Raw genomic sequence first — 16,028 nt, 5'->3', positions numbered from 1 at the left:
TTAACAGACAGCAGGGAAACGTAGCTTTAATATCAGAGGAAGAGAATGGGAACCTGCTGGTGTTTGGGTCCGGGGGCTGCAGGGTCCTCAGGCCCCACAGCATGTGGGTCTGGTGGGGGGGAGCATGAAATGGGGGGGGGGGGAAACCCCAAAGCAGGGAGGGCTCGAGTGATGGAACCAAGCAGCTCCAGCAGCCTCAGTGCAGCCACGGCTCCTGCTGCTCTGCTGGTGCCAATTAGTTTGCTCAGAGCAATTAATGAGCTCCAACACCTCCAGCCTCTGCCTTCCTGTAGAGAGCAGCCCTCACCTCCATTATGGGGCTGAGGAAACAGGGAAAGGATGAGGACTGAAAGGAGGGAGGTGCTGAGCCTCATTGGGTGCCTGAGGGCTGAAAGCAAAGGGGAGTATCATGGCATGGATGTTTCTTAGCACAAGGGATGCTTTGAGATAGGGGAGATTTGCTGTTAAAGGTCAAAGCTGTTTCTGGTTCTCCTTATCAGAGCCAAAGGAAACCTTTGTGGGGTCACAGCAGGGACATGCAGCGGGGCTGGAGATGGCAGGAGCTGGGCCCTACCCCCAGACTTACAGCCCCCCTCCCACCTGCCAGTCCATCCCTCCACCCCCCGACCCACCCGTCCACCCCCCCACACTCACAGCCGGGTGCTGCCTGGCACAAGGAGCCCCATCTGGTTTCCCTGCAGCCCTCACAGCGTGGTCGCCTTTCATTCATGCTGACAGGTACAGGATTACTGCCAGCCCGCCCCGCTGTGAGCACTTTGATCATGGGAGCTCCATGAACTCAGGCTGAGAACACCCAGAGCAGCTCCACTATGGTCCTATGGGGCATCAGCACAAAGATGGGACCCTCTGCTGCTCCTTAGGGCCAACAGAGCATCACCCATATACCACAGAGCCACCCCCAGCCATCCATGTGGCAATAAACCAACACTGCTGTGCCTCAGTTTCCCCATTGGGAAGAGGAATGTTTGAGCCCACACCAACTGCAGAGAGCACCATATCCATCCCATATCCAACCATCCATCCATCCCTCCCCCCAACTCTCCATCCATCCATCCATCCATCCATCCATCCATCCATCCATCCATCCCTCCCTCCCTCCATCCCTCCCTCCATCCCTCCATCCATCCCTCCATCCCTCCATCCATCCATCCCTCCATCCATCCATCCATCCATCCATCCATCCATCCATCCATCCATCCCTCCCTCCCTCCCTCCCTCCCTCCCTCCATCCATCCATCCATCCCTCCATCCATCCCTCCCTCCATCCATCCATCCATCCCTCCATCCATCCATCCATCCCTCCATCCATCCATCCATCCCTCCATCCATCCCTCCCTCCATCCATCCATCCATCCATCCATCCATCCATCCATCCATCCATCCATCCATCCATCCCTCCATCCCTCCATCCATCCCTCCACCCATCCACCCATCCATCCCTCCATCCCTCCATCCATCCCTCCACCCATCCACCCATCCATCCATCCCTCCATCCATCCATCCATCCCTCCCTCCATCCATCCATCCATCCATCCATCCATCCATCCATCCATCCATCCATCCATCCCTCCATCCATCCATCCATCCATCCCTCCATCCATCCCTCCCTCCCTCCATCCATCCATCCATCCATCCATCCCTCCATCCATCCATCCCTCCATCCCTCCATCCATCCATCCATCCATCCATCCATCCATCCATCCATCCATCCATCCCTCCATCCATCCATCCATCCATCCCTCCATCCCTCCATCCATCCATCCATCCATCCATCCATCCATCCATCCATCCATCCATCCATCCATCCATCCCTCCATCCATCCCTCCCTCCCTCCATCCATCCATCCATCCATCCATCCCTCCATCCATCCATCCCTCCATCCCTCCATCCATCCATCCATCCATCCATCCATCCATCCATCCATCCATCCATCCATCCATCCATCCATCCATCCATCCCTCCATCCATCCATCCATCCATCCCTCCATCCCTCCATCCCTCCATCCATCCCTCCGCCCCACAGCACACCCCATAGCAGTGATACCATCCAGCACTGCCCCATAGAGCCCCCAGGGATGGCTGCCTTCCACCCACCCCCCCAACAGCCACCAAACCCCGATTGCTTTCAGGTGTCGGCCACTTCACAGCATCCATCTCCCCCCCGAGGAAGGAGGAGGTTTGGGGGGGGGGGGAACCATTTCCAAGGGCTAAACACAAACCAGAAGGCAGCGCTGAGATTTCTCCATCCTTTTGGGACACAGCTGCTGCTTTTTCCCTCTCCTTTCTCCCTACAAAACTCCTTTCATTCCTATGGGGCTGCCCACGGCTTTGGGGCCTCCTTCTATTTGCTGCAGATTCCCAGCAATAAACACCCAGCTGATATTTTAAGGGAAGAAAGGTGATTTTCTGGCTTTCCATTGGGAACGATGATGACTCCTTGATTCAATGGGATCAACGCAGCGGCAGCATTGGGATCTGCAGGAAACCTCAGTGGGATCGTGGTGTGGGGAGCTGTGATTTATGGCACATCCATCCATCATCCATCATCCATCCCGGTGCGTATCACCTTAAAGCCCTTTGTTAAGGGATGGGACTCATCCACCCCAATGGGATGTGAAGGGCTTTGGTTGGGGTTTGGGGTTTTCCTTGGGGTGGTTGTGGGGCCGCACTCCATGTGACTGTAGGGCACAATGTGGGGATGTGTTGGGAACGGCCCCTAAAAGCGTTTGAGCCCATTGGGAGCTTTTCCATTCCTCCTTTCAGCCCGACCTCGGTCTCTGCTTCCTTTGCATTACAAAGCTCTGCTGGGATGAGGGGGGGGGGGTGTAGGGAGGAAGACACGGGGGGGTGAAACGGAGCTCAAAGCGACCCCACTGCCGAGCCCCCATTGCCGAGCCCCCATTGCCGAGCCCCCATTGCTGAGCCAAAGGAGGAGCTGAGGAGCCCCGATGTGACCCCCCCGCGCTCTGATTAATGCAGCCTGGATGCACTCAGTGCTCCCAACGGGACGGATCCGATTCACGACCCCCCCCTACACCCCATCCAGACTTGGGGGTGGGGGGGGAACCCATTGCCGTGTGCTGGGGATGGCTGAGTTTGGTGGCATTGAGGAGTGCAACAAGGGTTTGAGGGGGGGACACGCAATGGGACACAGACAGGGACAGCCCCCCCCCGGCCATGAGACCGAAACCGAAACCAGAACGTGGGGAGGGGGGCACTGAAACCAACCCCCCTGCACAGAGTTTGGTGACACAGAGCGACATGGAACAACGTGGGGCTCACAGAATGAGCTGCAGCCCCACAGATCCACAGCCCCACAGATCCACAGCCCCACAGATCCACAGCCCCACAGCCCGGCTGTGCCCCCCTCCCTTTCCAGCTGATCACAGAGCACTTATATCAGGATTTCCTATTGATTTCAGGTAGCAAAGCACACCCGGCCGGCCCCATTCCTCCCAGTAAAGGTGATGGTGGCACAGATCATGGCTGCACGGTGTGGGGACCCCCAGCCTCCTCTGTTTGGTGCTGACCTGCCCCAGTGTGACTCTCAGCCTCCATATCCCCCCCATATCCCCCCATATCCCCCCCAAATCCAGCCCCTATTAAAGCTGTGCCCCTTCAAACCCAAACAGCCCACATGGCTCCGACTGCGATGGATGCAGAGGGGTGAGAAGTGAGGGGCGAGCCCCAATGAGCTGCTGTAGCTGCAGGGATAGAGGAGCTCAGGCATGGGGATGTGGGTCCAGCTGTACACCCCAATGCCACACTATGGGGTCAGCACCATCTCCAAAGCGATGTGCCCAGGCCTCAGCCCCAATGCTGGGGGAGGAAAGGCCCCATTGAGCCTCGTGCAGCCCAAGAGACACAGGGGGGCTCTGAAGGATGCAGGGAATAGGGGATGATTCTCCCATCCCTGGGATCTGGAGGGCCTGGGGTCCAAGCTCTGTGCTAAGGGCCCTGGGACGCTGTATAAGGGAGGCCCAAATCCCGCAGCCCCTGTGCTGGGAGGGCTGGATTTCTGCCCTCAGTCACTTGGGGGGCACCGTGGGTCGCAGTGGGGATGGGGGGCAGCGGCACAGAGGGTTAAAGCTGCGGGTGGAAGGACACACGTGATGGAGGCGGTGGAAGTGGGTTGGGGTGGGAGTGGGTGTGAGTGTGCCGGGGGTGCTGGGCGAGCCCTCCCTTCCAGCCCCACACAAAATCCCGCTCCCCGCCGTCCCTCCGCTCCCTCCAACCTGCCCCATGGAGGCTCGGGGCTGCTCTCTCTTCCCCCCGACCCACCGGACCCCCCCAGGACCCCCGCACACCTCCGGCCCCTTCCCAGCTGGAACACATGGGGCCCCTCCTCACCGCCCTACACAGCCCCACAGCCTGGGGGCCGCCAGCCCGAGCCCCCTCCTCCACGGGAGACCCTTCTACGGGGCTGCAGGTACCGGGGGAGCCGTGGGGTGGAGGGGGGAGCCGGGGTCGCATTTAAGGCTTTGCTTTCCCCATCCGCTCCTGTCCCGCTCTGCGCTCCCTATCGCCAACACAGACCCGCCGTCGCGATAAGGAGAATGATGCGGTTAAACCCGATGGGCTCCGGGCGGGATGGGGCCACGGGTGGGAGTGGGATCTCCCCATCTCATCCCCATCTTATCCCCATTTCATCCCCATCTCATCCCCATTTCATCCCCATCTCATCCCCATCTCATCCCCATCTTATCTTCATCCCCCCGAGCGCTCCTTGCTCCTTCCATCCCCGTTAACGCCGTCGGAGGCCCCGAAGGCTCCGCTCGGCCCCATCCGGCCGCTAATAGACTGAACAACGAGGCCGAACACAACGGGAACCCACCGTTACCGGGGGAGCCGCTTACCGCTGCCCGCATCCTCCGTCCGGCCCCGGGGCTCCCCGCAGCCCTTCGTCCTGGTCCCGGTGGGGTCTCCTCTCCTCCCGGTGCCGGTACGGCCGTGCAGGGCGCTGGGTTTGGGGTGTCTGTGTTCCCCCATATCCCCGTCACCATCTCCAGGCTCCATGTTCCGCTGCACCCCGGGGCTCCCATCCCCTTCCTGCTCCATTAGGGCCCTGTATTTATCCATCTCCATCTCAGCCCGTTCGGAAATAGGGCAAAACGCCCCAGAAAGGCCCAAAGCGGCGGCTCAGATCGCGGCGCGTTGTGCAGCTCCGTGCTGCTCCTTCAGCCCCTTTTTCCCCTCTTCCCCATGGCGCTGCGTTCGGGATTCTGATACATCAGGTTTCTGCCTTCACCCCGCTCCGCGTCCCCTCATCTCCAACAGCACTGACCCCCCCCATCCCTCAGCCCTTTGGGGGCACAAAGCTGGGGGTCCCGCAGCCCTCGGCTGTGATTTGGGGGCATGGAGACCACTCGGTATCAAGTATAGGGGAGCAGACCCCCCCCCTCTAATCCCCCCCTTTAATCCCCAGATGAGGTTGTGCCGTTAATGTGAAGCAGCTGCCCCACGGCGCTGGGCTGGGAGCTGTAACCCCCCAAATTGCCTCAATTAGGACAAAAGAGTAATAGCTGCAAGAGTAATAGCTGCAAAAGAGTAATAGCGGCTATCATCATCATCATTATCATCAGCAGCAGCAGCAGCCAAAGGGAAGGGCTGGGAAATGCCGCCCTGGGGGTAGGGGGGGGCTCAGGGTCCTGCAGTGCCCCCCTGCCCTGTTCTCCCCCCCACCCATCCCAGGGGGTGATGAGGAAGCACAACCTTCATCCCCCCCATTGCAAGACCAAGGGCTCCGTTCTCCCCTAACCCCCCCCCCCTCCCCTCCAGGCACTGAGAAGGGCAAAGCCCCACTGCTGCCATCCCCCCCCATGGGCAGCCCCCCGCTCCCTGAGCCCCCCGTGCTGGGCAGGAACAAGAGCAAGAAGAGGAGGAACAGGACGACGTTCAGCAGCTTCCAGCTGGAGGAGCTGGAGAAGGTCTTCCAGAAGACGCATTACCCTGATGTATACGCCCGAGAGCAGCTGGCAATGCGCACTGACCTGAGCGAGGCCAGGGTGCAGGTATGGGGCTGGGGGGCCTGGGGGGGGGATGCCTTCCTTTGTATGAAGGGCTGGCACCCACCCTGTATGGGCTCCTCCTGCTGGGATAAGGGGGGTCCCCAACCCTCAGCCCCCTCCTCTGCCCCCAGGTTTGGTTCCAGAACCGAAGGGCCAAGTGGAGGAAACGGGAACGATATGGGAAAATCCAAGAGGTGAGACCCCCCCCACTGCACCCTGTGTGCCCCCACATCACCACCCCACACATCACCACCCCCCACATCACCACCCCCCACATCACCACCCCCCACATCACCACCCCACACCACCAGGCCCTGCAGTCACCCCACAGCCCCCATAAGGCTTCGCTTCAAAACTGCTGTTCCTTTCCCCACAAAAGAAGCATAAAATGAACTTAAAACCAACCAGCTTTATGCCCCCCCCCTCCAACCCCACTGCTCTCCATGACATGAGGCATCATCACCAGAACATGAGGCTGGGGGCTGCCATGGGGGGTCCATACACCTTCCAAGGCAGCAATGGCCAGGAAGACCCCCACCAGGACTCACTCCCCACCCAACAGAATCAAAGCGAAGCCAAGGCAGCCCTTGGTTGCACCCTATGGGTACAGGGGGGTTCAGGATGCGGGTGCCCCCATCACTTTGGGGTTTGGCTCCTTTCTTCCAGCTGCAGAACAACTCGTGGCCCGGCTCAGGCAGCCCAGCAGGGCCCTGCATTGTGCCCCATGACAGCGCCCCATCACCCTGCGTGTCTCCGTACCCCCCCACTCACAGCAACATCAGCGGCTTCGTGGGCATCCCAGCATCTCCCAGCCACCCCCCCGCCATCAGCAGCCTCTATTCCCTGCGTGGCCTCACCCCCACCAGCCTCGGTGCCCCCCAGTTCGAGCCACCGCCATCAGAGAATGACTTCAAACCACCCCCCCTGGTGACGCTGAGGATGAAAACCAAAGAGCCGGGCAGCCTGCTGGGCTGGGCCACGTAACGTGGGACACAGACCCCATATCACAGCCCCCCCTATCCATGGCAGCACGGTCCATGCATCCCTATCTGCCATATTGCTGCAGCCCGGCCCTCTCCATCAGGACCCTCCTCCTTTTTTTGGGGGGGGGGCGGGCAGAGCACAGCCCTAAATGCAGCCCAGCATCTCCCTGCTGAGAAGTGGGTGGTGGGTTATATATGGGTGGTCATATGGGTGGGCTTCTCCCCTTAGGGCTGGTGCTGGCATTGGGGGGGCACCTGGGGACCCTAAAAGTCAGCCCTGGTAAAGTAAAGCCTGGCACCTTCAGCCCACAGCAGCTGGGATCTGATGGAGGGGACACCAAAACATCAACCCTCTGCCCCCCCCCAGCTCTGCTGTATCTTGATGGCAGGGAAGGGAAAGTGGGGACCCCTCACCACCAGCCCCATTTGGGTCAAAAAACACCCAAACCCGAACAATTCTAAGCCCCAAAAACCTCTCAGCAGCCCGAGGACACCATGGGTATGGCTGGAGCCCCACAGGGAACACAGCCCTATGGGGAGCCCCACGCTGCCCCACAGCCCCCTCTGACCCACAGGGGTTTTGGTCCCTTATAAACAATAAAGCCGCACTTTCAGGAAGCTCATTTCTCCCCCCGTGCTGCTGCTATAGAGCTGGAGGGATGGGGATGCAAACGGAGGTCGGCCACACTCAGTTCAGGGCTATCACGAATATATATATGTATATATATTATATATGTACAGCTCATCCACCCCACCCAGCGGGGTGAGGGAACACTGCAGCCTCCAGCCCCACCACCACTGCACTCCCACCCCCCCTACAAGCTGTGTGGGGCAATAGGGGGGGCACACCACCCTGGTGTCCCTATCGCAGCACCCAGCCACCCACAGCAGCACCAAGGGCCCTTCATTACCCCACTGGAGTGAAGGGACAGCCTGGAAGGGGGCAGAGGGGCTGGATGGCATCAGATCCCCCCCAACAAGGGGGGCAGGCACCCACAGCACCCACAGCTCTGCCCCCCATCACCTCAAACCTCACCCCAAATAACCCCTCCTGCCTTCCCATCACTGCAGCAGCTCCTCCCAGGAGATGGGCCGGGAGAAAACCTCCCTTTCCAGCCACAGGTCGTAGTTGACCTGGAAATCCTCGGGCAGTTCCACCCGCTGGCCCAGCACGCTCTGCAGGCAGTTGTCCACAGGCAGAAAGTCGGGGTTGCTGTGAGCTCGGTCGTAGCGACGTGAATTGAAGCGTTCGATGCTGGCACGAAGGGCACATTCCTCTGCTTGGAAGTCCCAGGGTCGGGCATCCAGGTCTGGGAAGAGAGAAGAGGGCATGAGAGAACAGCTGGGGATCTGCAGGGAACCAAATACCCCATAGTGAGACCTGGTGAGACCCCATAAAGAAGCATAGGGGGGCACAGGGCCTGCAATCACCATCAGCTCCAACAGCACCACACATCTGACCCCATAGCACAGAGCTGGGGCTGCACCAAGCCCCAAGGACACAAGGACAGTGTCTAACAAGGCACATTGTGGCTATAGGGGACGTACCATTGCCATAAGCCCAGTCATCATTCAGGCGGTGCCGCACTTTCTGGTATATAGCCGACATGGTTTTCATGTTGCTCTTCCTCCACTGCCGACCCAGGTACTTGGTCTGCACCTTGAGCAGCTTCAGCACGTAGAGCTGCATCATGGCCTGCTTCACCTTCAGCGCCCGCTTCAGGATGGGGGCTGACTTGAACACCACCAGCATCTATAGGGACAGCAGGGGATGGGGGGTGTCACAGCCAGGATGGATCCAGGGCACCCCAAGGGCACCCCCAGTGCTCTCCCATTCCACAGCAAGGCCTGGGTGCAGTGCAAAGCCCTCACCATGGTGCGGGAGTGCTTCCACTTGGTCAGCTTGTTGAGGATGCGCAGCAGGTTGATGCAGGAGAACAGGTTCCTCCAGCAGAACTGGTTGTTGTCTCCTGCCTCCTGCAGGAAAGGAAGGGGCAGAAGCAAAGCGTGAGAGTGGGGATGCTGAGATGGAAAAGCAAAGGCTGTGCTGCTCCATAGACCCCTGCACACAGCCACCAACACAAGGGCATCACTGGGTGTTCTGTGGGTACCAGGGACCCACAGCTGAGGCTGCTGGAGCCCTGCTGCCTCCCCACCCCCACCAATCCCTTCTGGGAAGCACTGCAGGGAATGGAGCAGCGTACCAGGCTCTCTGCTGTCAGCTCCGGCAGCTCGTGCACCACACAGTACGGGTAATCCAGGACGGAAATGCTGCAGAGAACAGAGGGGTGTCACATTGATCCCACAGACCCCAACAGGGACAATGCAGCCCCATGCCTGGGTCTGCCTGCAGCTGAGCAGGGAGAGGGTTGTAAAGGGAGAAAAGCAAGGAGGAACCTGCCCCCCTCCATATCCCTTCCCCTACCTGTTCTTGGCAGTGATGTAGGACATGATGTTCTGGTTGAAGAACTTGAGGATGAGCGGGATGCAGTTGGCAAAGACCAGATGCTGGGCCATGTACTCGAACTGGGGACAAAGGCCACATGGTGAGTGAACACAGACCCATCCTTGCCCTGCTCACCCCTCTAAAGCTTGGCCAGGCCCCAGCCCAGCTCACCTGGTAGATGTGATTCAGTTTGAAGTGCTTGAGCAGGAGGAGTAAAACAGCAGAAATGGCTTTGACAATGATTTCCTTGTGTCGATTGACATCCACCCCCAGCTTCATGCTCTGCAGCACCGTGGTCCTGGGGCACATAAAGGGATGCTTGGCTTAGGGCAGTGCCTGTACCCTTCCACCCCCACCTAGAGGCACCTGCACTCAGTTCAGTGCAGATGGTGATGTGAAGACAGTCACATCACCCATGAGACTTCAGCACAGAGGCAGCCTACACCATCACTGGCTCCATCCAGCTTCCCCCTCCATCCCTATCAGCACCGACAGCCTCTGTTTGCCTTCCTCAGTCACTCACGGCATCTCCTCTGGCAAGACGTCTGCCAGGATGTTGATGGAGTCCGTTTTGGCTTTGGAAGTGGGAGCTGCAGCAAGGAGGATCTTCAGCAGAGCGATCTGGAAGGAGAGATGGGGAATTGGACATGGAGAATCAACCACAGGCCTCTGTCCTCAGCAGAGGATGGAGGAAGTGATGTGAAGAAAGTCTGTGAGTGTGGCTGGAAAGGGACAGAGCAGCAGAGGGACCCCCAGGTCAGCGTGAGGAGCATGGAGCAGAGCCCAGGGACCCGCAGTGCTCACCATGTACTGGGGCAGGCTGGGCAGGAGGCCTTGGTACAGGATCTCAGCAGGGACCTGCTCCACTTCTTCTTCCCCCTGGTGCCAGGAGAGAGCAAATAACATCACCCCAGGAGCGAATAGCAGCTGGTTCAGCCCCAGGAGCTCTGAGGACACCTCTGGATCCCACCCGATGCCCCTTCACACACACAACCTTCCTGAAGAACCCATTCCTCCTTCCCCACTGAGCTGCAGAGCAAACCCAGAGCAGCCAAAGCATCCCCACCTGGGAGCTCCGTCCTGTCCCCATCTACACACTCACCCCAGAGAGCGGGGAGCGCAAGTACTCATCCTCCATGTGCACCTGCACCTCTGCAATCGATGTGTATTTGTGCTGCACAGAGAGAGAAGGGGGGGGGGGGGTCACACCATGGACCCCTGAGACCCCGCTGATGCCACCCAGCACAGCTTGGGGTTATTCCTGTTACAGAGGTGACCCAGCACTGACAGACAAGGAGGGACCCAGTGGCAGACTCACCTGCTTCAGGGTTCGGATGCTCTCGTGGATGGGTCTGGGTAACCCCACCACAGTGTTGGTGTCACTGGAAAGAAGGGGAAAAGCTGAGCTGTGTGCAGCAAACCTGAGTGTTCCCAAGGGTACGAGGAGCATGACAGCCCCCACTGCTGCATCCCTCCACCCCCCACCCCAAAATGAGCAGCTGCCCAGCCTGGCTTTGCAGGCACCCACCTGCCCAGCGTGTAGCCAATGAATTTGCTGCGACTGGATTCCAGGAACATCTCAATGTCCTTCTCTCTGCAACAAAAAGACAAGAGGAAAAATAACATCTTCCTGTCAGCCCAGTGAGGCTGTGAAAACTCCCTCCTCCTTCAAAAGCCACTTGGATGTGGTCCTGGGCTCCGTGTCCCTGCCTTGAGCAAGGACTGGGCCACTGAACTCCAGAGATCCCTTCTAACATCAACCATCCTGTGACACAGCCCGATCCCCAGGCACAGGAATAACCCTGTGGCCAGACAGAGAGATGGTGCTGAGCCCACCTCAATGACTGAACAGCCACTGAAGCCATCAGCAGACCAACCACTCATGCTGTCTCTTCTTTCCTCTCCCTGCAGTTCACCCTATGGACTCACCGGACCTTGGGTGCCCAGGGCAGCCCCTTGGGGCAGGTGATGCGGTCACTGGGGGGATGCTGGGTGGGTGGAGGCATCACCTCGTCACGTTCAAGGGGGAAGGTCTCCCCCTCCAAGCTGTTGTCATCATCGTTTTCCTCCTCTTCCTCACGGGAGTCGTCAGCTTTGTATGGGTCCCTCTCATTGAAGGCATCGAGGTTATCCTGTTTAATCAGGGCCTGGAGAGAACAGGGCAGGAAGGTGGGTTCTGCCCTATGCAGGTGAATATACAGAGTACAGACTGCTCCAAGGTCACATCCTGAGCCCATCTGTCCCCTGGTTCACACCCCTGTCCCCAGCTCTGCCCTCACCTTGTGCTCCCTCCGGCCTCGCTTCTGCTGCTGCTCAATGAGGTCGGAGGCTGATGCAGGTGGGGAGGCAGCTCTCATGTTGCGGATGACTTTAATGCTGTCCTCTGGGAGTGGGGGGAGGCCCAGGACCTCCCTCTTCTCTGCCTTCATGCTCTGGAGCTCCTCAAAGCCCCCCAGGGTGCACTGAAAGGGACAGAACGACACCATGAAGGTGCCAGGAATAAGAGAACGGAGCAATGACGGGCGGCTGTGAGTGGGCAGAATTTCCTCTACTAAAGGTAGAGCTGTAGGACACACACACTGACCCAGCCTCTCCCTTACCAGCACAGTCTTCCAGAGCAAAAGCAGCACCTTCTTCATAGGGAAATGTGGAGCGTGGCCACTGCAGAACTTGGTCACCATCCCAAAGAGCATGACAGAGAAAGGCTCGTTGTTGTACAGAGGGGCTCCTGGAACCAACCAGCAGCACAGTCAGGCTCTGCTCACCCTGCTGTGCCTCCCACCCCCACCTCTGAGCTCCCCATCTCACCCCATGCAGCTCCTCTGCTCCCTGCCCTCACCTGCTCCAAGGTTCAGCAATAGCAGAGACCCAGAATCAACACCCACCTCCCCCACTTCCCCATCAGCCCTTGGAACCTCCATCCAACCCTCCTGCACAAGCGTGGGCTCCTCACCCAGCTCTGCTCGGAAGGTCTGTCTCATGCTCTTCCATTCAGCCTTATCCCCCTCAGCCTCCTGCCGGACCGTCTCCACGATCAGATACATGATGTTCAGCAGCACCCTGCCCAGAACACAAGATTGGGCTGAAAACCAGAGGCTGGGATGAGCTACAGTGCAATGCTCTTAGGGAAGGTTTGGTCTGCCATAACCACAGCCCACCTCCACCCATTCACTCTCCATAACAGGGAGCTGGGACTCGTATACTGGGGTATAAAGCCAACACAGCAGCTCCTCGTGCAGAGCTCCATACCTCAGGTCTGTGCTGTCAGCCAGGGAGATGGCAGGTTTCCTCACTGCACTGCTGCACGCTGCACTGTTACTGCAGGGAGAGAACAGCTTCAGTGCTGCTCCTGAGGCATTTAACTGTACCACGAGCAATCCAAGTGTCAGAATCAAAGCCTGGAGTGAGCACTAATGCAACAAGTCCCCCATCAAGCAGAGGGGGAACGCAGCTGTTGCCAGACAGCACGGCTGTTAGAGATCTGCTGCATGCATCCTGTGTGTCTACACATCCACACACAGCAATGCCAGCCATTCGAGTAGACAGAACAGAAATAGAACAGAAACAGGGCAGGGAACAACACAGCTGCCACCAGCTGGAGGAATCTCAGCCCATAGCAGAGCCCCATAGCGGCTCCTGGAGCATCTCAGCCCATAGTAGAGCCCCATAGCGGCTCCTGGAGCATCTCAGCTCATAGTAGAGCCCCATAGCGGCTCCTGGAGCATCTCAGCCCATAGTAGAGCCCCATAGCGGCTCCTGGAGCATCTCAGCCCATAGCAGAGCCCCATAGCAGCTCCTGGAGCATCTCAGTCCATAGCAGAGCCCCATAGCAGCTGGAGCAGCTGCTCCCACCACTCACTCGATCTCCATGTTCAGCAGCTCCACCAGCGCGTTGAAGGTCCCCACTTCCAGCAGCAGGAAGATGTTGTACCTCATCCAGGCCTGGACATCAGCCTCGGAGCTGCACTCCCCAAACGTGCCTGTAACGACACCCTGAGTGGATGCAAAGCCCTTCTGTGCAGCCAGTGTGCTTTGCAGATGGACAGAACGTCACATCTTTAATGCTAAAGCAGGAGGTGAAAAGCAAAGGACGGAGCTGCCCTGTTGCAGGGGCAGTTTAGACCACGCTCCTTCCTCTGACAACTGCTTCAGCTCCACGTGTATGAGATGAAATACAAAGCAAAGGCCTCCAGCTCAACGCCAGCACGTACCTTGTGCAACATACAGGATTGCTCTGGCCACCTTCAGCCTCTTCTCCCTGGCTGTGACCTCCAGCCCATCCAGCAGCCTCATGGCGTGGGTGCGATGCTGCTTCTTGTCCAGCTCCGTCCATTTCTTGTCCCGCACTGCAAAGCCAAAGCATTGATGTATATGGGATAGGGCTGAAGGGCTGCTTGCCTTCACAACCTGATACACCCAGCCCTATTGGTGCCCCCAGCTCCAAGGGGGGGCTCTCACCGTGGATCCTGAAATCCTCCTCGAAGCATTTGCGGTTGAGCAGGAACTCGGGGCCTTCGGTGTAACTGTACAGCTCTGCCAAAGAGCACAGAGAACCGTCACCCTGCGACCCACGGGTTAACGGCTGCTCAATGTTAATGGCAAAGGAACAGCTGCTATGAAGTGACACAGCCCTTCTAATGTGAATGAGGGGTTTAAAGGCAACAAAGCGACGCTGGAGGGGACAGAACCGCTTCGGTCGTGATCAGGGCATAGAACCCAATGCTGATTCATTGAGCTGTGAGGACGGGCCCCTTACCGGACAGCTCCGCCGCCCATTTATCGGTGTCTGCGTATTCAAACTCCAGGTCTGGGGACTCCGAGTAGCCCTGGGGGCAAAGAACGGGGCTCAATGAGGGGCTCAGTGACACAAACGGACCCAAACGGACCCAAACGAACCCAAACGGACCCAAACGGACCCAAACGGACCCAAACGGACCCAAACGGACCCAAACGAACCCAAACGGACCCAAACGGACCCAAACGAACCCAACACCCCCCTCATTCCTGCAGCCCCACAGCAGCACCAACGTTTCCAATCCACCCCCCGGCCGTGCTGCCGCATTGGGCCGCAGGTTCCGCCCCCTGGAGCTGTTCACTCCATACAGGGCCGCAGTGGGTTCGGGACGGAACCAGGCCGGGCCCACGGCACCGGAACCGGCCGGACCAGGCCCCGCCCCTCCCGGAACCGGCCCGTCTTAGGCCCCGCCCCTCCCGTCCGGCCTCCTCCCGCCCCGCGGAGCCGGGCCCGGTTCTGTCGGTTCCGGTTCTGACCTCGGAGTCCTTCCTCGGGGGTCGGCCCAACTCTCGGCCTTTCCCCGCCGGTCCCGCCCCGCCTCGGGCCTTGTTGTTGGCCGGGAGCGGCCCCGCCACAACGCCGCCCGGCTCCATGGCTCCACACAGCGAGATCTCGCGAGGACTCACCCCTCCTTCTCGCGGGAGCGGCAGGGAGAGCCGGGGTAGAGCCGCCGCCGCCATGTTGGGAGTGGCGCCGAGCTCCGGCCGTTCTCCTGCCTCCGCCATGACACCTCCCGCCGGTCCCGCCGTTCAGACGCTCAGGCCGCGGCACCGCCCAGCGCCGCCCGCCCCCGGTGGCCACGTCCGGTGCGGCGCCTCGACCGGAGGAGAAGCTCCGCCCCATCGCCGCCATGATAGGTGTGGCGCGCGCCATGTTGGGAGAGGCACTTCCGGCCATCACGTGACGCGACGGCTGGGGGCCGCCATGTTGGAAGTGGCAGGAAGTGGGGGGGGGGGAATGGGGACCAAAAGGGGGGTCCGGAATGACCTGATGTGACCCCGGAACCAGCTCAGAGCCCAAACAGGGGGAGCAGATCCCACCAGAGAGGCTCACATAACCCACAGGGGCCCACATAACCCATATGGGGCCCATATAACACACAGGGGCCCATATAACCCATATGGGGCCCATATAACACACAGGGGCCCATATAACCCATATGGGGCCCACATAATCCATATGGGGCCACTTAACCCATATGGGCCCATATAACCCATATGGGCCCACATAACCCACACGGGCCCAAATAACACACAGGGGTCCATATAACCAATATGGGCCCACATAACCCACAGGGGCCCATATAACCCATATGGGCCCACATAACACACAGGGGGCCATAAAACCCATATGGGCCCACATAATCCATAGGAGCCCACATAATCCATATGGGTCCACATAACCCACAGGGGCCCATATAACCCATACAGGCCATATAACACACAGTGGCCCACATAACCCATAGGGGCCCACATAACCCATATGGGCCCACATAACACACAGGGGCCCACATAACCCACAAGGGACCATATAACCCATATGGGCCCAAAGCCCCCATTACAGTGCATGAGGATCCAACCCCAACTACAGGCCTTGGAGGGGCTGGGGGGGGGCTTGGAGGACCCCCACCCCCCCCATGTGCCCCCATAGGCTGTAAGCACTCACCCACCAACCTGCCGTGTTGGTCGTTTTATGCTCCTACTCGTTTTTTTTTGTTTTTTTGGTTTTTTTTCATTAGACTTTTAATGATTTATTGCTCGTCTGCAAGGATTAA

General features: G+C 59.0%; 1 protein-coding gene across 5 annotated transcripts; it reads right to left on the bottom strand.

The window, feature by feature from the left end:
• Positions 1-7,705: 7,705 nt before the first annotated feature.
• On the bottom strand, positions 7,706-15,099 carry STRIP1 (striatin interacting protein 1). Of its 5 annotated transcripts, none has more exons than XM_015885046.3 (21): positions 14,881-15,099; positions 14,216-14,285; positions 13,918-13,992; positions 13,671-13,805; positions 13,319-13,439; positions 12,709-12,777; positions 12,413-12,519; positions 12,060-12,187; positions 11,739-11,921; positions 11,389-11,606; positions 10,988-11,053; positions 10,778-10,841; positions 10,562-10,633; positions 10,264-10,338; positions 9,983-10,080; positions 9,631-9,757; positions 9,439-9,539; positions 9,218-9,284; positions 8,886-8,990; positions 8,562-8,766; positions 7,706-8,323 (listed from the first exon to the last, which is right to left on the bottom strand). In XM_015885046.3, exons 1-21 carry the CDS (start codon positions 14,977-14,979, stop codon positions 8,076-8,078), a joined length of 2,433 nt encoding a protein of 810 aa, XP_015740532.1. In that variant the 5' UTR covers positions 14,980-15,099; the 3' UTR covers positions 7,706-8,075. The 5 variants fall into 5 exon arrangements, with proteins under 5 accessions (XP_015740532.1, XP_085383463.1, XP_015740531.2 ...); XM_085527337.1 differs by lacking the exon at positions 14,881-15,099 and adding an exon at positions 14,731-14,860 and having other exon boundaries at positions 13,671-13,841; XM_015885045.2 differs by lacking the exon at positions 14,881-15,099 and adding an exon at positions 14,731-14,860.
• Positions 15,100-16,028: the final 929 nt, after the last annotated feature.

This window comes from Coturnix japonica, chromosome 38, assembly GCF_054131305.1.
Source record: "Coturnix japonica strain WE chromosome 38, WE-NBRP24, whole genome shotgun sequence".
NCBI classification, from domain to species: Eukaryota; Metazoa; Chordata; class Aves; order Galliformes; family Phasianidae; genus Coturnix; species Coturnix japonica.
Note: the sequence above shows the minus strand (reverse complement) of the source record. Positions and strands in the feature narration are given on the sequence as shown.